We start from the raw sequence: 23,106 nt of genomic DNA on the forward strand, positions 1-23,106 counted from the left end.
TAAAGAAATTCAAGAGCAAATTAAGTAAGCTCTGGATTCAGAAGGCGGAACCAGACTCTATATGTCAAACCAAGACATTATAATTGTTAATCGCTGGAGTCCAATATATTGTAAACTAGTCCATCACTGTTTTTGAATTCTAGCAGTATATGGAGGTAAAAGAAATTTCTTTCTGTCTCCACTCCATGCAACATTCTATCAACCTCTTGTGTTTCCAAGAGGCAACTGCTCTGTGTGTGTGTGTGTGTGTTTGTGTGTGTTTGGAATCGCAATGAATACATTGATGGGTAAAGGCTACATGTATTAAAGCAGAGCAGTGCAATACAATGTCGACAGCAAGCAACTACAAAATAGCAGCATAAGATTGTATCCCTAGCATCCCTGGAAGTAGGTTTGGGCCCCTATCAAATGGACAGGATGCCTGGAACGCAGCATCTTTCTAGACTGGGCTGCACGGAGATCCCACCCTGCCAGTGTCTCCAGCCTTGGGGCAAGGGAAGAAGCGGAGGGAGCCAGGAAAAGCAGCCGGGCCAGCCAGAACTTTAGACCGGAGAGAGAGCAGTCTTGCTGCACAACACACAGCTTCTGGAAATATTGGTGGGCCTCGGCGTTCCCGCTGCACCGCTGCCGCGTCTGCCGTCCCAGTCGCCCCTTTTCCTAGCCCGAAAGGGCCCAGACGAGCTCTCCTTTCCTCAGATCAGATACAGCCCCATTGCTTGGTGGCTCTCCTAGCCACTTGCTGAAGTTCTGCTGTTTCACCTGTTCAGATTCCAGCACAGCCAGAACCCCTGGGTGGTCTCATCCATACCCTGGTTCCTCTGGGAGGGACGGGCGCTGAGCCTCTTTCGGCAGGAGCGGCAGATTCCGCTTCAGGGATGCTCTCGGGGGCTGGAGAGGGCAGTGCCCTGGCCAACCTGGCCGAGGGTCGCAGCCTAGTGCAGCTGAAAGGCTCTTATTGCCATTCTGAAGCCTCCGGAGAGGCTTTTCAGGCCATTCGAATGGAAGGAAAAAGGCGCACAAGTTCTGAAAGGCCAGCCAATGAGTGGTGGCTGCGGGACAGAGGGCGGGGCCTGTGGGACGGGGGGCTGGGCCGAGAGGGACGTGGCCCTCTTGGGAAGCCCCGAGGGCCGCGCTTGGTGCTAGCTGAGGTCCTGCACCCTTGTTCGAAAGTAAGAAGTGCTGCTCAGCTGGAGGAAGGAGGCGAACGAGAGCAGAAAAGCAGCGAGGGAAGCAGTTTGGCTGTGGGGCTTGGCGTGTTCCGGAGTGTCCGGACCCTGCTCCCTCCTGGGCAACCTGTGTCTCTTAAACCCCCCCCCTTCAGATCAATGACATTGGAGTACGTTCAGTCGGGACAATTCAAAGGCATCCCTACATTCCGGTATACTGGCCAGAAGACCTTGTTTTCCAACGGGACGGATTATCCACCCAACGAAGGCTTTTGCCCCTGCCGGCAGTCCGGACTCCTGAACGTCAGCTCCTGTCGATACAGTACGTCTCCTAAGCACTCACATTTAGTGGATAGGCACGAAAAGTGCTCGGAGGGGACTGGGCTGGAAGGGAGGTGCTTGCTGGCTTTGCAAATCCCCTTCGGCGCACTGGGGGCATTTCACTGGGGGCCTGTCTCCTTCGTGCGCATGGTGGGCACGTCATGCGCGGAGCGGGCTGAAGCCAGGGTCAGACTAGATGGCCCGGGAGGCCCCTTCTGACTCACTCAGTTTCTATGTTCTGTGGCTTTGCTGCTGGGTTTTGCAGAAGAACTTAGACTGCTCCTCAGGTTTTTATCACGGAGCGCCTCAGACGACCACGCTCACTGTTCTGATGGGCATTGGCCGCCGAGGCTGGCGATGAGCAAGGCGGCAGCCAAGGCTGGCCGGATCGGGAAGGTGGCTCTCTGATCTGCACTCTGCGGGATCCCTCCACTGCCCGATCTTGTCCAGGGCAAGTGTGCCAAATGGGCTCGGGCAGGGGCGTTTCCCAGCCCTGATGCCAGAGATTCTGAAGAGGCACAGCAGAGACTGTAGATGGCGGATGATGTGCCCAGAGAACAAGCTCTGAGCCCAGTCCACACCCGCTTCCGTGCTGAATTCACCCCCCTTGCTTGTCCTGAAGCTCTGAGGCGTGGAGAGGAAGGGCCGGTGCCAGCCTCTGGGACCTTGAAATACTTTGAGTGGCGGGTGAGGCCTTGTTACGCGGGTTAAGAGGCTCCAGCTCGGCGGAGAGGCCCTCGCTGTGCATGCAGGGGGTCCCCCTTCAGTCCCCAGCATCTCCAGAGGTGGCTTGAAAAGCTGCTGCCGAGACTTGGGGTGAGGGGTTTGTTCCCACCACCGGCGGGCTGCTGACATTTCGGGCCCGATGTCCCAAGGGCCCGGCCTGGACTCCGTGTGAGGCCGCATCCGGCAGATTGCCTGTGTGTACGCACATGCTCTTTGGTCCTTTGGTCTTTGGCTGGGGAGACCTAGATTCAAAGTGCACCGGATTATCTTGCTCTCTCTCGGCCTCTGAGATAATTCGTGGGTTTGCAGGGAAGATTAAATAGGGGGTGGGGAAAATGGTAGGCGCTTGCTTGAGCCATTCCGGGGAGAGGGAAGAGATGAGTGTACGCTAGAAATGAATGATACGCTAATATAGGGAAAGCTGAGAATAGGATTTCAGTTTCAAAATGAGAATCTCAATTTGCTGGCTAGGGTGGTCTTGTTTTGTTTTTGTTTTTAGCAAAGATCCTAGTCCTTATTGTGAGGCGTATAGGCACTCTCTGGTGAGATCTCAGATTTCCTGTGGCGAGCAGGGCAAAGTTTTACATAGTCCACAGCTTAAGTTGCAACCTTAGCCATATTTAGACAGAAAAAAGGACTACAAGCCCCAACTTGCCTGGTGAGCTGGGGCATGCTGGGGATTCTGTGCCTCTGTTCTGCCCAAATTCCGCAGGGTCGCACTCTGAACGGTTCGACCTTGCGTGATTCATGCAGGGTGCCATAACCTGGCTCCTTTTTTGAGCACGACGCACGTGAGGCCCCACCGTGGGCTTTCCCTGTATCCTTCATGTATTGGCAGTTCCCTCTTCTCGGCCCCGTGGAAAAAAATATGCGAATATCCGCAGTAATTCGCCTTTGCCTGCGTTGCCCTCCAGTATTAGCTTGAGTAATCCAAGCTGCCGTTGAGGACGAGGCGGGCACGGAGCAGCATTCATTAGCGGCCGGGGAGGAAAACGGAGGCGGGTGGGGTCAGCACTTGGTTCGTGGGAGGAAAAACCATGTTTATCCCGAATGCGCTCCGGATCAACATCTCGTTTATTTTAAAAAGCAATTTTCTCATCCTAGTGGTCACCCAAGCTTGCAAAGGCGCCCCTTCCCCCCCGCCCCTTCCCCCCCACCCATCAGCTTCCCAGCCAAAATACTCCAAAGTCTGAAATAAAAGCACGGTGGGAGAAAAATGGGAAAGGTGCACCTAGAGAGGCGATCCTACAGAGAGTCCTCTAGAAAGAGCTTCTTCGCGTTCCCTTTACACTCTCCTCTGTCTTTTCTTCCTTAAAGATGTGTCCCTGTTTCTTTCCCAACCGCACTTCCTGAACGCCGACCCTGCGCTGCTGGACACCGTGGTCGGCTTGCATCCAAGCGAAGAGCAGCATGGATTTTATCTCGATGTGCATCCGGTGAGTGACTTCCAGCAACCAGCCCTTGACTCCTTTTAAGTGGGCATTCCTGGGGTGACTGCACACCACAAAACTGCCTTTGGAGAGAGCCCTTTCGACAAATTGGTGAGGGGCAGGGGGCCTCGTGCATCAGCACTGGCTTGGCACCAAGCCCCCTGGGCGGGAGGTGAGGCTTGGGGCCTTCCTGTGCTGAAAAGCTGGTGGCGGAGGGTGGCAACAGAACTTTCTCAGCAGCGCCTGCTTCCCAGCCCTGGCGTCCTCTCTCAGGGAAGGCTTCCTGGCATCCGCACAGCCGTCTCTGTGGCATCCATGTGAAACTTTCCTGTTCTCTCGGGGTGTTTCAGTATCTCGGTGTTCCTGGGGTTGAAGATCAGCTGTTAAGATCACAGTACCCCATGTGGTGTGGTTTAACAGTCGTGCCCGATGGTGATTTCGTGTTGCACTCTATCATTGTCATGGTGCAGGCATGTCAGATGCTTTTCTGGTCTTCGTTGTGCTTTGCATGTTGTGTTTGAAACCCATTTGTATAGAGCCTAGAGAAATTTATTTTGCGAGGCATTTAATCAATTGAGGGAATGAAGCAACAGCAACCCAAGGCGGATCAGCTGCACGGTCTGTGTTTGCTGGACTCTGCCGGCAAACGTGTTCACGCCTCAGAATGTAACGCTCCTGGTCACCTCTTTTGCAACTCGTGCCCTGAGTAACGCAGAGGGTGACCAAGGAATGTGGCCCGGGAGAGGATGCCGCTGGCAAGTGGTGCCCAGGTCACCTCAGATGGCAGCGGCAGAGCAGTTTTAATGCCATGCCTTGGAAAAAGGAAACCATTCTTTCTTAGAGCAAGGAGAAGGTGCGAGCCCAGCTCCGTCCAGCCAAAGGCCCCCTTGTCCAGCATCCTCTTCCAGCCAGGAGGGCAACGATTCTCTCGCCCGCAGCACCGACTGCTTTATCCCCCGTGAATTTGCCTAACTCTTTGCAAAGGTGTTTCGTTCAGCAGAATCGCATCTCACAATTGCAAATGCCGCCCTTTAGCTCTGAGCTGCATGACGAAGTCCCTCCTTTGATCTGTCTTGAACCGCCACCTTCATTCTCTTCAGGTTTTGCAGCTATGAGAGGAAGACGGGAAAAGCCCTCCTGTCCCCTTCGTCCACGCTGCAGATCAGTGTCCGTGCCCCCAGGCTCCAGAGGTGCCCGCAGGTGCCTCGCCTCGCCACAGGCGAACGTCCTGCAAGCCAGGCCTAGGAGTACTTCTGCGTACTTCTGACACGGGCTTCAGCCCCACACACCTGCTTTTTCCTAAACAGAAGATTCCTTTCGTAACTGTTCTCATAACAGAGAGCCCAAGCCTTTCTAAATCTACTCCAGCCCAAGCCTTTCTAAATCCATACAGACAGAAACACGGGTGGAATCCATGAGCTGCTTTGCGATGTTATCACAACAAGCATAAATTACTACGCCTGTTTCCTTTAATCAGAGGAAAGCCTTCTGAATGTGTCACACGTATGTCTCTGATCTGTATATGATCTGAACGTGCCTTGAAGAAGATTATTCAGTCTTGTTTCTGGAAAGGTGAGTCCTGCCTCAAAGCTTAGCAAGACAGAACTGACCTTTGCTGAAGCAACAGTGATCCATCTTCAGCCAGAGTGGTCCTTCGTAATACTTAGTGATTTTTGTCTCCAGTGAAACTTCCCACTAGTTCACCTCGAATAAATATCAAGTTAACCAGCCTGTAATTTCCTAAATGTTCCCTTTTTGAAAAGCTGTGTTAGGCTTGTCCTTTCTGGTCCTTAGGTGCAGGGTTAGGGCTGCGCAACTTAGCCAAGTAACATGCTTTTGTTAGGTCGGTAATTGCTTTACTTTAATTTTATTTATTCTATTCTGTTCATTTTCTGTACCTTCCAACCGCCAAAGCTCTCTGGGCATTTCACAACAGAGGTAGAGCATATCCGTTCTAGTCCAGTCTCCCTGCTGCTTTTCTGTTTTTCTCTATACAGGGTGATGTCAAAGGTTGCATAAAGGGGTATTTAAGTATATGATTGTCCCCTGAAGTGGGGACAGTCCCTTTCTATCACTTCTGGACTCTGTGACCTCACTGCAGATTTCCCCTACCAGCACCACCATACCCGCCTCGTGACCTGCAGGTTGAACCCTCAACGGACTGCTTTGGGAACAGTTCTTTTTATCCAAGCTGGCACGAGTCATATCTAATCATATCTAAAAGTCTGTGTCTTTTATGGCCTGTATCTTGCCATGGATTCTATAGTACAAAGAAAGGTTTGTTTTTTTTCTTTCAAAATTAAAACATCATTCCGATTAAGCAACTATAAAGCCATACATTGATTGGTGCGGAGATTGTCTTGTCAAGCAGTGGGGCATCCGCCCTCCCCTGGGAAGAACAGCAGTCCCCTGGGAAGAGGGAGTGATGTTTCACAAGAAGGAGATACGCTCTCCCAAAAACAGAGATTTAGTGCAGCAAACATCTAATAAACGTTTTGCTAGGAGCAATCCATCCTTCCAGGGACCCCGGGGTCTAGAGGATCAGCAAGTCCTGGACTGTTTCGGGCTGTGCTCTGACTTTTCATATAGCAGAATTTGTTACGCAGCCATTCTCAAATTGGGCCAAGTGTAGCAATACGCTGGTTGAGATGGCCTTGAACTGAGAACTGTCAGTCTGAGAAAATATAAAAGCCCATGAGCCATCCAGTCCCATGGGAATTAATTGAATCTTGAAAAGTATTCTCTCAGCAGCTTGCTTTAATTGTTGACTGCTTTTCTGTGCTGCCCTCTAGCCCTCAGGGTGGGGTGCAAATTAAAAGATACGTATAATGAAAAACAGAACACTAGCACCTGCTAGAAACACTCAGATCCCAACATGAATAACTACAGTCATCCTTAAGTCAGCCCCAAATGCAGCAATGATGAAAAAGGGGATTTCATCGTGCCAAATAAATTGTCGGCATCGCATGAAAACAGAGGGCTGTGAAAACCTTTCTGGGAGGCAGAAAATTTAAACCCTGGGGATCGTGGTATTAAGATTGTCCTCCCCCGAACCATGGTTTTCAAAAAAGAATATGGCTGCGTGTTGGCTAGTTAGGGGAGTTTCATGGCAACTTCTCTGTCGTGAGCTGAGCTGGCTGGAGCCAGGGGTCAGACTAGATGGCCCAGGAGGTCCCTTCTGACTTGCTCTGTTTCTATGTTTCTAACTTGCTTCAGAAACTCTGTCTCTCATGTTTAGTGAGGGAATTGCGAGTGTCACCAAGAAGGCATCAGCCAGACGTGTTCCGGTCTTTCATGAATCGGATGGGCGAAGGCAAACCAGCATCAGCTGCATGCTTTTCCTTCCAGAAACATGCTTGTTCATTGGCAAAAATGTCATTTGCTTCTGCCCGTAATCCCAGTCTATTCAGCTGGAATCTTCCGTGCGTTTGAAACTCTTGCTAACCAGCCAGTAATTCCTAGGCTCTGTTCCCCTGCCCTTTTCATGCAGCAGGACAATTTTATTAGCCCTCCCAACCCTCCTGGGATGATTCAGTTCAGATTAAAGGGTGTAAAAAAACCTTTGCTGGAGGCAAGGTTGCCTTGACATAATTTAAAAGGGCGTGTATCATCCCAGGGTGCTTTTCCAGATAGTCAGGTTTGTTTGTGTGTTCATTCAATGTATATTTTGCTCTACTAGTCCAAAGACACTCTAAGCAGATTACAGTATTACAATATTTACTCCAGGTAGTAGAGTAAATGTTTGATCTCCAAAAGTGAAAACAGTGGCCCATCGGGAAGATTCATACTTCAGCATGGAAAATATCTTCAGAGTGTTGCTTCCATAATGAGCCAGGGATTTGGGGTTCTGCTTTCAGTGTGTCAGGATGTAATGCTGGACAGATCAACTTCCAAAACATGACATTACCTTGTTGTCTTGCCACCAAACCCAGCTCCATCCACTTTTGTTTACTTAACTCAGCCTCCTTTTCTCCCGGAGGCTTATAACATGAATCCAGATCTTAGAACGCGTCTCTGCTCTAGGGTGCTTAAAGCTATGGGGAATCCTTCCTCATTCCTTGGTCTTGCTTTGCCATTCGCTGCCATAGCAGCTGCCTCTGCTTGGACAGAGAGCATGTTCAGGGACCAGGGAAAAGGTTTTAAGCAATCAGCAGTTTGCTGATAACCTGCCAGGACCTCCCGTCTCCCCACTAGGATTTCATTTCTCCGTCCCAGTAAAGTCAATTTACATAACGGTATTCATCCATCCCTGAACGCCTGGACTTGAAGCATTTGGCTTCTTGACAGCCTGCAGTGACCATTTCAAATGGATAAGTGCTCTTACTTTGGCTTAGCGTAATTGCTAATCAAGTGACGAGCCTGAGGGGAAGATGGGCGTTCTCTGGCCGGTCTCTGAGAAACTTTTTAACATCAGGGAACAGACTTGGAGAGATTAAAAAAAATACTGCACTAAGCTCCCCTAGAAGAGAAGATTCTAGATTCAGCTTCCCCCAGTGGCCGTTCAGAACTAATAGGAATCCCGTAGGGCCCTGCATGAATCCTGCATCAGTTATTCCCGTTAAGCTCCCTGTCTTGAGGATGCTACGTTTTATTCTATTTTGTCTTAATGTGAAACAGTCCCAAGACTACGATAAGGGACTGTCTAAAAAAAGTTCTAGATAAAATAAATAAAAATTAGGCCATCCAGGCAAGGAGCAAATGTTTAAACTTCTCCAGATGAGTTTGTCTCAGCCAAACATTTAAGCCCGTTCTCCTAATAGAGTCCGACTCCAAAGACAGCCACACAGGCCTGGGGGACGGGGATGTAATGATGGGTTCCGAAAAGAGAGAGACCGCTGCGAGCGCCCGGTGAGCTTGTGCCGTTCAGCTCCTGCCCTCCCGTTCGTTGGAGACCAGCGTCGCCGGCCCACCCCGACAGCCATTCCTTTGACGGCGTCTTACGCAAGAGTGCCGCGGTTTGTGACTCTGCGGTGCTAAAAGGCAACTTGCTAAACTGAGTTTATTCTGAGAACAAGAGATGGAGCTGTTGCAGCCAGACAATGAACTCTTTGTCCGTGATCCTGCCACGCTGCCTAGCAATAATCCAAGGCCCAAAACGCGCCTTCCACTGTTCTGCTGCCTCGTCACCAGTTTGAAGAAGCTGCGGAGACGGGAGGAAGAGGGCAGACATCCAGGAGAGGCTCCCCTGTGCGGGAGAGAGGCAAGCGAGACCCTCTCTCATGCTTAGCATCCTCCCGGTTCCTCTGGGGAGCTGGGCTAGCGCTGGGAACCGCTTGTGACTGGAGAGGCTGTGCGTGTCGCTTCCTCAAGGGTACCAGGGATGTTTGCCACATGGTACAGGCCCGCCCTGGAGCAGAGAAGGAGGCCCCTTTCAAGGGGCAGTTGTGACGAAACTCTTTTAGTGCTTAAAGGTGAGAGGAACGGTTGCATCATGCCGTGCGATAGAAAGCTTCATGCCAGCACTAAATCAGGTTAATTGGATGCGAGTCTGTAATGAGGCCAATGACGGCTTGGGCTTCCCCTTGGTTCTCCGAGGCCCCAGGGGAGGAACAGCCCGGAGACTGAGGCAGTACGTCAGAATTTGTGCGCTCATCTGCCAGACAAGCCTGGGGCAGGGCAACCAAGCATGGGCTGAGTAAGCCATGAATCCCCTCTGTGTGTGCCTCAGACCATCTTCACTAATGAATCCCAGGCCAATTCAGGGACTTCTTTGACTTTCGTGATAGCACCTCTTCTGTATTCTGCTCTGTTGCCTTTGCTTTTCAGTTTTTAGGGGTCAATGGACTTCTTGATGTGTTGGAAGAGTGCCAGCGTGGCGTGGGAGTTAGACTGGGGACATGGGAGATCCTGGTTCGAGCCTCCACTCAGCCGTGAAGTTCCCTGAATGACTTTAGGTCATTCGTGGTCTCTCACGCTAGCCTACCTCGCAGGGTTGTTGTGAGAATAAAAATGGAGCGGAGAAGGCTCACGTACTCTGCCTTGGGTTCCTCCCAAGAAGGAAAAAAAGGGGCATAAATGCAATGTAGCAATAGTAATCTTGCATAACTTTTTCCCTTCTCTGTTGTCTTTGTCATAAAAGGCCACTTTATTAAATGGCCACAGTAAAAAGATATATTAGATAGATATATTGAAGGATTGATGCACATAATAATTTTACAGCCACAGTGTTTTCCCAGCCTTACGTCATGTCTGGAGCTAGGAAGTAACTAGTTTTGCTGAGATGAAAGTCAAATCCCTTCTCAGTGATGAAATCCTTGACACGCTTTCTCAGCCTGCCCTACCTCTCAGGGTCGTTGTGAGGACTTAAAGAACGTGGGGGCTTTGAGTTGATTACACTCGGGCAAAAGATGTACAGTGCCCTTTTATCAAGCTTGGATTTACTCTCCTGGGACAGCAGCCACCTTTTTAAAATTTGGGTACGTGATATTGGTCATTTTGGTTCAACGGCTGCTCTCCTGCTGCTTTTTGGAAAAAGGATTTCATAGGATTTGGTACATTATTATTGTGAGGCCGTCTGCGGGGCTGCCGGGTGGAAAATGGCATGAAAAACAACTGTGTGTGTGTGAAGAAAGAAACAATGCCCTATTGTCTCCTAATGCAGCTGACTGGAGTTCCCCTTTCATGTGCCATCAGAATGCAGCTGAGCCTTTTCATGAAGCAAGTCAATGGCATACTGTAAGTAAAATTGCTCTTAATTGGAGGGGGTTTCTCTGTTCTGCCTCTGCAGCCGTGGGCTGGAGTTTAAAGGGGGCTGAGGCCTTCTGTGCTCCTTTTCCTCTGCACTTCCTCAATTTAGAGCGGTTTCCCCAGAGAGCTTTGCAAAAAAGCCCCCAGGTAGGTCTGCATTTGCCCCTGACATGAAGTATTGCTCCCATCACTGCATCTCAACTTTCTTGCTGTTTCCTAATCCTGCAGGCAGACGGGGTCCATCAAGCCAATTGTATTCCCCATACTGTGGTTTTCTGAGGTGAGTTCAAGTGTGCAGTCGCAAAATCTGCATTTCTAGTTCACGTGTGTGTATGTAGAGGGGAGTTGTTGGACTTCCTTTGAGCTAATATTTTCAGAAAAGCTCTCAGGAGCTAGGCGGGGCCAGAATAATCGACCTGCTTTCACTTCAGGCTACCTGCCAATACCTAGTCCTTTCAAAAGGGGAGTAACTCCAGAACTCCCATGATGCTGAGGTTTTGCAGCTCTGTTCTCGAGTGAGCCACTCACAGTGTAAGCAGCCTGTCTCAGACTGAATTCTGTGGCTTCGTTAGAAAGAGAGAGAGAGAGGGTTGCCTAAATGTTCTGTTCTCAACCGTGATAATGTGTATAAGCCAATTTTGCAATGACTTATTTAAACACCAGGCTACGAAGATTAATTTTGCCGTGAATTGTGCTTCTGTCCCCAAAAGAGGTCAATTTGTGTTCTAGAAAAGTTTGTTTAAAACTTGCAAACATTCTCTCTCTCTCCCATTTTCTGCACCACCTAGAAGAGGCTCAAAATGGTCCGCCTGCAGTTTTGACCTGCTTTGATGCATCACAAGAGGCCCAAGCACACTAAAGGAAGTTGGGGAAAAAGCACCAGCAACAGAATATAATCCTATACCTGGTGCTGAAATAGCAGCTTGAAAAGAAAAGGAAAAGCCCTCGGAGTTTTAGGGCTAGAAGGAACTGGGCTGGCTGTGTTGCATAGAAAGGGGGTCTTGGGAGCTGAAGGAAATGTGGGGCTGAAATCCAAGGGGGCAGTGGGACTGAAGTGGCAGTGCAAAGAAAGCCCCTCAAGGCAAAATTGGCATTTATTTTTGGAGAAAACGAACAAACCTGTTTCTCCAACAGGCAAGGAATCACGCTTGTGGTAGATACACTGATCTCCTTGGCAGATTTTTTCCCCGTGGCTCATATTTGTGGGTGGGTGGGGGGGGAGAGAGAGAGAAACACTGGATTTGGACCATGTTGCTGGCTGAGCTTCAGGCCATGACTCCTGCCGCCTAACTTACCATGCGGGGTTGCTTTGGGGAGCGGGTGTCACGTAAGAAAAGGTCCAAGCAGCTTATAGTTGGGAGCTTGGTTCCCACTCCTCTTTTTCAGCCAACAGAGAGTTCTTTGGCAAAAGCTCTCTATTTCCAATGTATATCCAGCAAGCTAGAGCCAGCAAAGAAAGGGTCTCTGAGCATGCACTGAGTGCAAACGAGAAACTATTTCCAAGAACTTTCCTTTTGAGTACCCCTGGACCGCACCTCTCTGCAGATGGGCAAGCCTCTGAGCTGCATGCAGGCCCTCCGGTTGGCTGGCCCTTCTCTCCCGACGCCGTATCATGGGGTCAAGGATCAGACCGCTCTGTTCTCCCAAGTCCCCTCCCAGCACCTCCACACCCTGAGCACCTGAAGGCAGCAGCCTTGAGATAAGAGAGCGCTTCTTCCGTCATCGCCGCAGGCCTCCTTTCCCGGGCTTTGCCCTCGCCATCCGAAGAGTCGGGGTCACCCTGAAGCGCCTGCCAAGAACAGCTGCCTCTTCTCTTCCCAGCAAGTGTTCTCTGCCTCTAGCAAAAGGGAGAGGATCCAAACCCGAACAGATGCCCCCAAGCAAGCAGGAGGGCTCCCTTACCGGGAACCCACAACAACCAGCTCCCAGGCAATCTGAGAAGTAGGGAGGGGAAGCCTCTGGGTGAGAAGGCATGGCTTTAACTCAAGCTGGAGTCCTGTATCACCTCCCTGTGGAGTTTAGCCCTGAGATAGCCCAGTGTGAGGAAGGCCGGCGGCTTGAAAATCAAGAGCCAGCTGTTGGTTTGTGCCTCCTCCCCGATCCCTGGTCTCCAAACATGCCTCCTTCCTTTCCAGCCACCACACCTGGATTCTCCTCGCACCTGGACGGCTTCTTATATTCTCCTCTACCAAAACAGTGCAGAGATGCAATCTCATGACCGACTCCTGATTTCCAAAACCCTACAGCGTGCAGGAATTCCGCCTTGATGTCTGTTCTGCACAGACCCAAAGCGATTCTTCATGCAGCTTTTGCACACTTGTCTTTCCCCACTTGGAGTTCTTCGTGGGGTCATTAAATGACGTTGCGCGATCGCTTTTGGCAAGGCTTTTTTTTTAGAGCAGGTAAACCTTTTAGAAGTTATGGAGCTGAAAAGCAGGAAAGAGTAAAAGGGATCTCAGTTCTGCCCTGAAGCGCAATGAAGAGATGACAGGATAACTGCCCTGTGTAGATAAGCTTAGGACCATTTTGTGGGCAAAAGGAAATTAATTTTTGCTGTTTTTGAGCAGGGTGCGGAGATTGAAGGAGACGTCGTGTCTGAGTTTTATAACAACCTGGTGCTTCTCCCTGCTTTGCTGGAATATGCACAGTACTTCCTAGTGGGACTGGGAGGCATTCTGCTCATTATCGCGGCCATACTGGGCCTCAAAAGCAAGGTAGGAATAAGACAGGCTCTGAACCACAGAGCGTACTTTCTCTTTCATGCCATGATTTACTGCCTTCTGATTATCAACCAAATTGAAAATGCGTATCTCTGTTGCAGTGCAATTCTCGCTTTCCCTTTCAAACCTTTCCTGATTGTATAAGGACAGTTTTAAAAAGTTGGAGCTGAAGAAGAAAAGGCTAAGCAAAGTATCTTTTACCTCTCCAAAGCTGTTATTTCTACAGCTTCTGTTTCGTTTTGGTTTTCTTTTAAGTGGAGTCAGTTAAATGTACGATTTTTCCACCTGCCACCAAGGTGATGTGAAGGCTTTGCCTTTGCAAGGGGTCACTCAAGGCCACCTAGAATAGTCTCCCTGTGGGACAGGAGGCCAAGGTCAGAAACTAGAAAAGAACTTGACGCTTACCTGGGGTGGACATCGTGGTGGCAAACGATCGGGTAATTAATTAATCCTGACAAGGCAAGATATTAATCTAAGAAACATATTTATTTATTTATTTAGAAAATTTCTATGCCGCCCCATTCGCCGAAGCCTCGGGGCGGCTCACAAAACATCAATTAAAATTTAATACACTAAAAATATAAAATGAATTAGCAATATAAAATAAGTCGCCCTGGCCAAAGAATAAAATAAGCAAATAATATTAGCCATTCCCAGGACGAATGGTCATGATGGTGGAACGTGGCCTATTAATTCTTGGGTTACCTGTGATTCTTTTGACCCATGAGCAAGCCATAGTGTCTAGATTTGCACGTCACAAAGCAACCTCTGGTTGGAGGTTGATTCTGCAGAGAGTGGTGGCACACGCCGTAGCAATTCTTGGGTTAAATGACCCACAGCTTGCGCCATTTTGTCCAAGGAAGCCGTGCATCTCTAACCTTGGGAAACTCCTGACTCAGCCTATATTTCAGGAGGTCCAGAGTCACCTAATGCGGAAGAGCCCGTGTCCAGGGGAGGAGAGCTGGGGAGTGGGTTTGCTTCAGCTTGCAACCCAGAAACTTGAACTGTGTCCTCAAAGCAGCAGTCAGTGCCTGTGGACAGGCAGCCAAGTTTCCCCTTGCTCGGCTGTGTTTCCTTCACTGGTGACTTCCGAGCCCGTGCAGAGCCCTGGGTGGTGGCAGCTTGCAAGCATGGCCAAGTGCTTATATTCACGGTGGCAAAGGGAAGCCAGCATTGGGAGATCCAAATTTAGATACTTCATCAGCTGCATGGGACAAACTCTGTCGGAGAGCAAGTACACCTACACCACATAAGATCGATTTTTAATCCTTAATGGTCCTCGGGATCCCAGATGTAACCCAGCATGGTCACAACTAGTTTCAGAATAAAAAGAGCGCATCTTAATCATGCAGGATGCAGTGGGGTCCGGTTTTTGCTTTTCTTTGTTTCGGGTAGCTCTTTTCTTTTTAAACACGCAGATGCATGCAACACCATCGATCTGAGTGGCGCTCTGTGTGTGCTTTCTTTTTAGATAGATTTCCTTGTAGGTATATTGTGTTGTGGTGTGCTTTGGTGTGCTTCCAGACGTGTGTGGGCACTCTTGTTGCAGCTGCTTTTTGCTGATCTATATTGCAATGACAACGCAAGGTCTGTGAACTAGATAATGACAACCTAATAAAAGGTTTTTTTCCCTTAAGGAGGACCCCCCCAAAACTGAAAGTACATTTATTTTATTTAAAAAACATGTACCTGTTATTCTTCCAGGAGTGAGCAACTTGTAGGCTAAAACATCTAGAAGGCCAAAACTCTCATCAGCCCCAGCCCACCTAGCCAACAGTGAGGGATCATGGGATTTGTAGTACAAAACACTGATGGCTACAAGTTGTCCTGACGGGGTAAATTGTGTCTACCCAAAGAGCTGAATTAAGCAGACGCACCTCTAGGAGCACCTTTTTGAATCGAAACTGTTTTTGTTTGCTGCATTAAAAATAATTTTGACGTAGATTTGGGATGGGGTGATGAAGTTGCCGTTGGAAACAAAGCCATCCTTGTTCTTCGTTTTTGAAAGCTGGAATGGACTGGCTCCGATCCATTATTTGCCGTTGTGCATAATTGACGAAAGCCGATTAGCGCCGTAATCCCTTTGTTGGAAAATCAAGCATGAGCAAACCTGCTGCAGGAGGGAAGCTTTAAGCATCCTGTTATAACAGAACTCCTAAAGTCAATTAAATGCGTAGGGCGGGTCTTCTCCGCCAAGTTTTCACTGGCTGGGATGCAGCTACATCGCCTCACTGCTCATTCAGGATTTTTGGGCAGTTGGGTTAAATAAGCGATGCTCTTTTGTCCGTTTCCTTTTCTTGAGGGAGGAGATTTCGCTCTGAAAAGGTACTTTGGGGGCTTGATTATCACCAGGTAATCACCAGACCTGTGTGGATCCACAAGCATATCATCCCACCCCTGTGAATCTGTGCATTTTTATTTTTGGTACCAGCTTTCAGAAGCCAAGTCTGTAGTCCCTGTGTTTTTCTCCCAGTTTTAATTTTTTTTATAATAAGTTTTATTCAAAATTTTAGTCCTAAAAACAACGAAAAACTAAAAACAACATCAACCATCAAAAACATGGAGCCTGCTGGGTCAGCCCCCACATTTTTTTTCCATTTATGATAACATAGAAACATAATCTATACGAAGTCCCGTTTCTCTAGCCAATAAGAGTCCCAAGTTTGATAGAAATCAGTATCTTCTTTCTCCTTCAGTGGCAAAGTCAGTCTATCCATTTCTGCACAGTCCAAGATCTTTTTTAGGATCAGTTCGTTGGTGGGTGGTTCTTCACTTTTCCAGTGACCAGTTTCACATTTTTATTATTTTCTCTACTAGTTTAAACTAGAACAGCAATTCTTCCCTGTGTTTTTCTGTTTGGCCTTGAGCTGTAAGTGTAAGCAAGGCTACTCAGAACCGGGCCCACTCGACTGGCAGAATATTCCTATTCAGGGTTGGAGAACAGCTGAGCTGGCTACAGAGCCAAAGTCCCGCAGTTAGAGACACTTAATCCGGTGCTCAGAAAGAACACCTTTTCTCAAGAATCGCCTTGAGTTGGACACGAGGCACTTAAAAAGTGTTCTGAGGAAAATCAGGAGTCCTGAATGTGGGCCGGCGGCATGGAGACAGCTCTGTGTAGTTTCTTGCTAGTGTTGTTATGAGAGAAGCTAAGCAAACATGTGCATGTTTTCGGTACAAGGTCGGGGAACTGCTGCTGCAGGCCTTGTGCAAACTAGGGGCTTCCCGAAAGGTACAGAACATCCGGAACACTCACGCGGGATTTGGGGGATTCCACGTGACCCGTCCAGCGCAGAGTACTTTGGGGCCTAGCAGTCTGAGGATGGACTCTCTTGCGGAAGTGTTTTCCCTTTGAATGAGCAGCCAGAAGCTGGGAGAAGGAAGCTGACACACACCTTCCATCTTGCTTTTCCAAAAGCTCTCGCTGTCTCTGTCGTATCCTCTCTGCTTCTGTGGGGTGCAGTGTAGGGATCAGCTGGAAGCCCTGGGGGCCTTGAAACCAAGACTGGTTGGTTGCTGGGTTAATGCTGGGTTGATTAGCCCCTAAATAACCCAGCATTTCAGGGTCTGCATGTCAGGAAAACAGCCCAGGAACAGGGTGTTCCTGAGTTGTTCACTGAAAGCAGATGCAGCAAGTGGATGGGAGGGGGTGGTCACTCATCCCTGTGCCCCCGCCGGCATTTCCTGGGTTAACCAAACCAAGTTTGGTCTCATGCCTGAGACTCTGAGCAGTTGCTGGCTGGCAGAGGAGGTGACTATGGGCCAATGGGGCCCTCTTACATGCTCCTTTGTTTAAGGTCAAGAAGGTCTGCAGATACCTGAGCTCAGGTCGGTTGGAATGGGCCTGCATGAGTTGTGGGGGCAATGCTGGCGTTTCCTGCTGGGAAGGAAATGAACAAAGTCAGACTCTTGCAGAAAAAGCTGAACCAGCCCCACTTGAAAAGTGTCCTCTCAGGCGTGTTGATTATTTGCACGTTCTCTTCAGCTCGAGGTCTGGAGAGAAAATGTTCCATGTTCTGCCAGTTTCCAGACCACGGGTTCTCTTGTGCTTTGTGAGAGCCTGTTGCCTGTGTTCAAAGCCCCGGACAGATTCCTGTACCTGCCGAAAGAGGAGGTCCTGTCTTTGTTTGATGAAGTGCTCCGGTTTTTGTCCGCTCTTCATGTGCTCTGCGGACGTGCCTGCCCTGGGAAGAGTTTTATTTATTTATTTCTCATAGTTAGTTAGTTATTGATTTATTAAACTTATTGTTGAGGCATTTTCAGGATGGAAATTGGACAGGCTCTCAAGGAATGTGTTCTTCCAAGAACGGTTCTGTACTTTCAAAAATATATCCCATTTTTAATGTAGCTTTTAGCTTATACAAAACCAGACTAGAACATTGTTCCTACCACTGCAGTTATGCCAACAATCCAAACTGTTGAGCCCACAACATTGACAAAGGGTTGAATCCAAGTGTAGTTACTCTTAGAGTAGACCCATCCAAATCAGTGGAACTTAAGTTAGTCGGAACTGTGTTAAGTGAGAGAAACTCTGGAATTTGCGGTGGAATTCTCCGGTTGGAGTGACGGTCGCCCATCTGGATGGATTGAAAAGGGGATTGGATCGATACCGGCAGATACTTGCTGCTAGTCCAGGTGACCACGTGCTTCTTCCTGAATCGTCACCAAAATGGCTGATCCGCATTCCCATCCTACTCGAGGGATTCTCAGAAGCGGCTGGCCAGCTGCACCAGAATGTCTGGGGAAAGGCATCCAGATGAAAATGCGACAGTCCATTCCGGCAGAGATGACAAAAGGGGGAAACGGCCATCTTGGCCCCAGTTCTCCAAGTTACATCGCTGTTCCTAAGCTAGCCAGTTACAAGAGTGGAGATCGCTGGGGTTGGGGACGAAGACACCAGGCTTTCCGGCTTTGGGTTTTCCTGCACTTGTATGAGGAGACAATAGGAGCAAAATTCCTAGGATGCTTTTCTAAGCACTTTACACCAAGTGTCCCTGCAACCCAAGCCCAGCTTAAAGCCTCGTTGTGTGTATTTATTCTTCCTGGGGGCACAGAACCACCCATTTCATTTCCCCGTGGCTACAGGCCAAGAAGTTGATCAAGGTTGCCGTGCAAATACTTCTTCATGGCACAAACTCCTGAAACCTTTGTGTTTTCTGCTATCTGGCCTTCTTTGCAGCTTGCCCTCGTTCGCACATCTGAGAGTAAGAGAAATGCGACACACTCTGGTCTGTTCATACCCTGTAGGGATTTCCAGCTGCAGGCAGGCACAGAAGTGCGGAGTAGCTCAGATCAGATTCTGTTCGCATAATAGCGCCTTAGAAAGTAAAAACCGTGCCAGGGACCGCTCTGGATCAAGGCAGCAGCAGAGAGGCTGGAGGAAAGATGCCTCGGCCCCACTAACTCGTACCCTCTTCCCTGCCCTGCCCTTTCATAGCCTTGAAGAATCATTCTGTGCCCAGGCTGATGGGCCTGGACTTAACACCTTGCCCACGAGTAACCCGGCCGTTCGTTCAGGAAAGGCTGTTGACCAGCAGTATAGTGCCAACAGTGGGACATTCTCTCGACTTCTGAGGAAGTTCGTAGTCAGTAATAGTCCCTCAGTGTTTGCATGAAGCTGAAGCTCTCTTTCCCTTCCAACTGGGCATCCGAGTTACATGAACGATGCCTCCTGCTTGTTAAAACCTGCTCTGTAGTGAAGATGACGACGATAATAGCAATAGCAGTAAATCTTTCCTTGCAAATGAATGTTGCAGCTTGCCAACACTCCTAGGCCAGATTGTTAAATGCGTATTTATATAAATTTTAAACCTTGGTATAATGAACCTCTAATGTTGCTCAAGCCAGCTTAGAATGGCGTTCGCATGAAATCTTCGTTTTCTCAACAGAACTTGACTCTTGCACGGCAGAGGAAGGGGTCCGCTGTGACTCAGACCCTATCTGCCTCAAAGTTTTATAATCCCGGATCCGGCACTGTCTACAGTTATCAGGGCCCAAAGGTAAGAGACCCCTAGAGGGGTCACTCTAACCTGGAGGAAGCCGGGCATACAAGGGCAGCGTTCTCGCTGCTTCTTGCCTCCCTAGGCCACCACGCAAAGCTCCGAGGGCCGAGCCGTTCGAGCCGCAGCCCCTTTGCCTGGATCCAAAGGGCGGCAAATGCCTGTGCAGGCCATGAGTTATGGCCAAGATCTCTCTCTCTTTCTCCCCCCCCCCCCCCCCCCCGCCACTAACCACCTGCCCTTGGGCTTGCAGGTTAAAGCAGCAAGCTCCCTTACAAATTAATCCAAGGGAGGAACAGTTCGTACAGTACTTTGTGAATTCAAGATAAAAGCATGCCCGTGTGTAACTCTTGCCTTGCATTCCCCAGGGACTTACAGGGAATACAAGGACTTTGAGTCCCAGAAACCTTGCTTAAAAAAAAAAAGAAAAGAAAAAACACAGATGTGAACAAACCCTTTCGAATCTGGCTTGACAACTGATTCCTACACTTCTTCTAAGTAAATTTATCTCTCCTAATAGAGCTAAGATCATCTTGCCTATAGAACACAATGCTCTAATAAATAGGTTGTGTAAATTAGCTCTCGTGATTACGATAATACCTCTTTTAACGACAATTAAACTTCCAAAAATCATCCCTCATTCATTTTTTTTAAAAAAACTTAAATTTACCTTGAAAGAAATAAATGAACTGTCCGAAAAATATGGCATAAGCTGTTTAAATGAGACTGATTATTTTCTAGGGAAAGTGCTTTTTATTTTGGAGTAGTAATAAAGGGTCAGGAGCTAAAGAGGCCAGCCAAGCCTCCAAGGACAATTCCAGCACCTTGGAGAAGGAAGCGAGATTCTAGGTGGGTACGTGGAAAAGAACAGGTAACCTCACAAAGCCGACCGAGCTTCACTTCGTTTAAAACCGCCCAGGTTTTAAACCTTCGTTTGAATGGCTTGGGGTTTAAAAGCGGGGTGGGGGGCATGAGGGCCCAGCCGCGCCTCTATATAATGCTCTCTGTCCATGTTACCGGCCCCTTTGCCTGAGCTCCCTTCCCTCTCGCTGCTGTTGCACCTCTTCTCCTAAAAGAAATGCAGTCCACTGAAGTTCGGACGCTTTAGGGATGATTGCTTTGCTGGAAGCCTGTGCGGTCCTTGCTTTCCAGAGGGGACCAAAGCTCTGGTGCGGTTTCCGGAGTCCCCAACCAGGTGGTAACTAAGACGAGGGCTGCCGCCTCAGGTGCCTGCACGCAACTCTTGGCTGCGTAGCCTTCCTGTACATGAAGCTGATTTGCTTTTAATGCCATGGGAAGGCGCGATCCTGTGCCCGTTCAGACAGAAACGGGTCCTGCGGCTCCCAGGCTGTCCCGGCCAACACGGGGAGTCGCTTGGAGGGGGATTCCTGGGCCCCCTTCTATCTAAGCATCTCTGGGCCGGCACCCTCAGCTTGAGTATCCTTTAACTCGTGGGACTTCCTTCCTTGCACAATGTATGCATCCTACACATTATCGGCTTGTGTCTGTCTGCGGCCCGTCTGCTTCTTTGACTAATCCAGAATTCTAGCATCATCCGGTGGAAAAGAGGGTAACAAAGCCATTTTTAAAGTTGACCAAATGGTTGCTTTTAGACGTTCACTTAGCTTGCCTGTTCTTATACAAATGGGAACCAGCTTCTTACACAACTGGATGAAGACCTCAGTGTTTCCGGCAATGATACCTTGTTCAAGGGCGCCCTCATGTGGGGGAAGATGGCACCTCCCGTTCTCTGGCAAACTCGGGGCACCTTGGAAGGGCAAAACAAGGGTGTTGCTTCTGGGTAGCTTTGTCTCTCTCCTTACGAGCTGGAGATCAGCCATCGTCACTCTCCGTGGTTCATCATAGAGTTGGGAATGCCTGGCCTTGGGACCAAACCCAGCAGTCCTGGGCCTCCTAGATGGCTGTGGGCCTCCCACTGCACCCAAGCCCACCTGCTTGGTCTTTCCCAGCCTTCCTGAGACTTTCCACCCATTCTAGAAGATGGACGTGCTGCTTTTAAAGCATAATGATTGGCAGCAAGAGATGGAAGCTCCGATGTGCAGATTTCCCTTTGCCTTCAGTCCTGCGCATCACTCGAATGTGGCTCCACAAGCTTTTCCCCAGTTGAATTTGGCCCTCAGGCTGAAAGAACTCTTTCCCACCCCCAGTTTAGTGAAACAAACCAAGTGCAAACCACGGTTTATGAAATTGCCTGGTCTGAGTGAGCCTTTGGAGATGGAGGTGGGAGAGGGGGCGCAAGCATGAACACCCAGGTCCTACCGAGTCCCATTCTGACGAAATGTCAAAACTGGGCATGGTGCAAGGGCTAGAAGAGGACTTGGCATCCTCACAGCCTGAGTCAGCTCAGCACTCACACGTGCGGGTTCTAACGAGGCTTCTCCGGCTTCTTTCAGAGGGATGCTCGAGCGGCCAGCCCACAAACGCCAGACCTCCAGGATGGTGCTTCAGACACTTCTCCGCTTTTGCAAGCAGACTCTGGGACAGTTCGCTATGATGACACGTCTGCCACCTGACAAATCCCCGTTCCTCCTCGTGGAGGATCCCAATGAGCTTTAAGGGGAGGGGTGGTTGCGAGAGAATCGGTGAATCCCCCCTGGCTCACAGTGGCTGTGCTGAAGGGGAGCGCAAGGCCTCTGCCACACGCCTCGAGCCCATGGCAAGTTGTCGAAGAGCTTCCTTTGCAAAGGAACGAAGAAACCCTCGAGCCCCGAAGACCATGGGGCGTCTCCGCCTCTGTTATTTCTTGCATTGGCAGCGTTTCGCCTCTTCCCCCAAAGCACTCGCCCTTTCACATTGTAAAGTCTAAAGGTACATTTCGAAATAGGTTCTGGCTAGTCTTCGGTGGGATGGGCGAGTGATCCTGCCAGAAGTTGTTCTGCCAGCGCTGCACCAGCGCTGGTGTGGTTCCAAACTGCTTTAGGTTTTGGGTGAGCTGCTCTGCTCTCTTTTTTTTCCTTTTTACGAGACTTTCCTACATGCACTGGGTCTTCTCCCCTTCCCGTAGCGCCCACCCAAAGTTGCTCCCGAAGGTCTGCACACCTCGGAAGCCGCATGCGGCAGAGCAGCCGAAAATGGGAGGGAGCACCGGGAAGAGCAGGAAAGCAGACTTCATCCGTGGAAGCACATTAGGTAGATGAGAGTCTCTCCTTTGGGCTCCCTTTTAATCCAGTTCTTAGCTGTCATTCTTTAGAACACTTTTGTACTCCTCAGAATGCATAAATTGCTGTCATTTCCTATGGTTTTTGAAAACTGCCTGGGAACAAGATGCTTGCGCGTGCATTTTTAATAGTTTGCCTAGGACGGAAAAGCACTTGGCTCTTTCCAGATCTATCTTGTTGCAGGTTCTAGTGATATCAGGTGCTAAGTTTTGGGGTACAAAATGGAGAGAAGGAGGTAGAAGGTGTTTTGTGCAGTTCTCTTGAGGGTCTTTCAGAGTTGGGACCAAAATAGCCCGGTTTTTCTCCACTAAGGTTATCTCCAAATTGAAACCTGCAAGCAGCAATCTACATTTCAGGTTCTTCGTGGGTTTTGCACTTTATTCTTGCGCTGCTTTCAGAAAGGGGGGTTCTTAAAAACTATTGCCAAAATACTATCCTGTCTGTTCTTCCACTTCTGAATTGTACCATGAAAAACTCTAGCAGTGTTTGCCCAAGAGAAAAATTAAAACACTTAGTCTTTTGAAATGAGTTCTTGTGTGTCAATGCAGAGTTGCATGGGAAAGAAGCAGAGAAGCATTTTGCTGCTGGGCTATCAGAAGGGTGCGGTGCGGAAAGATTTTGTAAATATGTATTTGTTGCTATTATTTATCACTATATTTATACTCTACCCTTCCTCCTCTTGCAAGAAGACGAAAGATGCTTATTTGGTAACCCTTCTTTCATTTTATCCGTACAACAGCTTTGCAAGGTAGGTCAGACTGAGAGTTGGTGACTAGCCCTGAATCACCGAGTGTGTTTTATGGTCAAGCTGGGACTTGAAGCAGGATTTCATGAGTCAAACGCGGTGAATACTGGACCACGCTCTCTGTTGAGATAATGAT

General features: G+C 49.1%; 1 protein-coding gene across 3 annotated transcripts in view; it reads left to right on the plus strand.

Annotated features, from left to right (window-relative positions):
• SCARB1 (scavenger receptor class B member 1) overlaps nt 1–22,750 on the plus strand; it is a 38,336-nt gene extending 15,586 nt beyond the window's left edge. The window contains exons 7-14 of one of the 3 annotated variants that reach the window (XM_044440732.1): nt 1,322–1,488; nt 3,531–3,649; nt 10,245–10,318; nt 10,559–10,610; nt 12,898–13,044; nt 18,936–19,046; nt 19,788–19,895; nt 21,461–21,488. In XM_044440732.1, the coding sequence (XP_044296667.1) occupies nt 1,322–1,488; nt 3,531–3,649; nt 10,245–10,318; nt 10,559–10,610; nt 12,898–13,044; nt 18,936–19,046; nt 19,788–19,895 (778 nt within the window). In that variant the 3' untranslated portion in view covers nt 21,461–21,488. Of the gene's footprint in view, nt 1–1,321; nt 1,489–3,530; nt 3,650–10,244; nt 10,319–10,558; nt 10,611–12,897; nt 13,045–18,935; nt 19,047–19,787; nt 19,896–21,460 lie in introns of all 3 variants that reach the window. The other 2 variants (XM_044440733.1, XM_044440734.1) reach the window with 2 other exon arrangements.
• Nucleotides 22,751–23,106: the final 356 nt, after the last annotated feature.

The sequence above is a fragment of the Varanus komodoensis genome, unplaced genomic scaffold (genome assembly GCF_004798865.1).
Source record: "Varanus komodoensis strain SLA01 unplaced genomic scaffold, ASM479886v1 scaffold38, whole genome shotgun sequence".
Classification (NCBI taxonomy): Eukaryota; Metazoa; Chordata; class Lepidosauria; order Squamata; family Varanidae; genus Varanus; species Varanus komodoensis.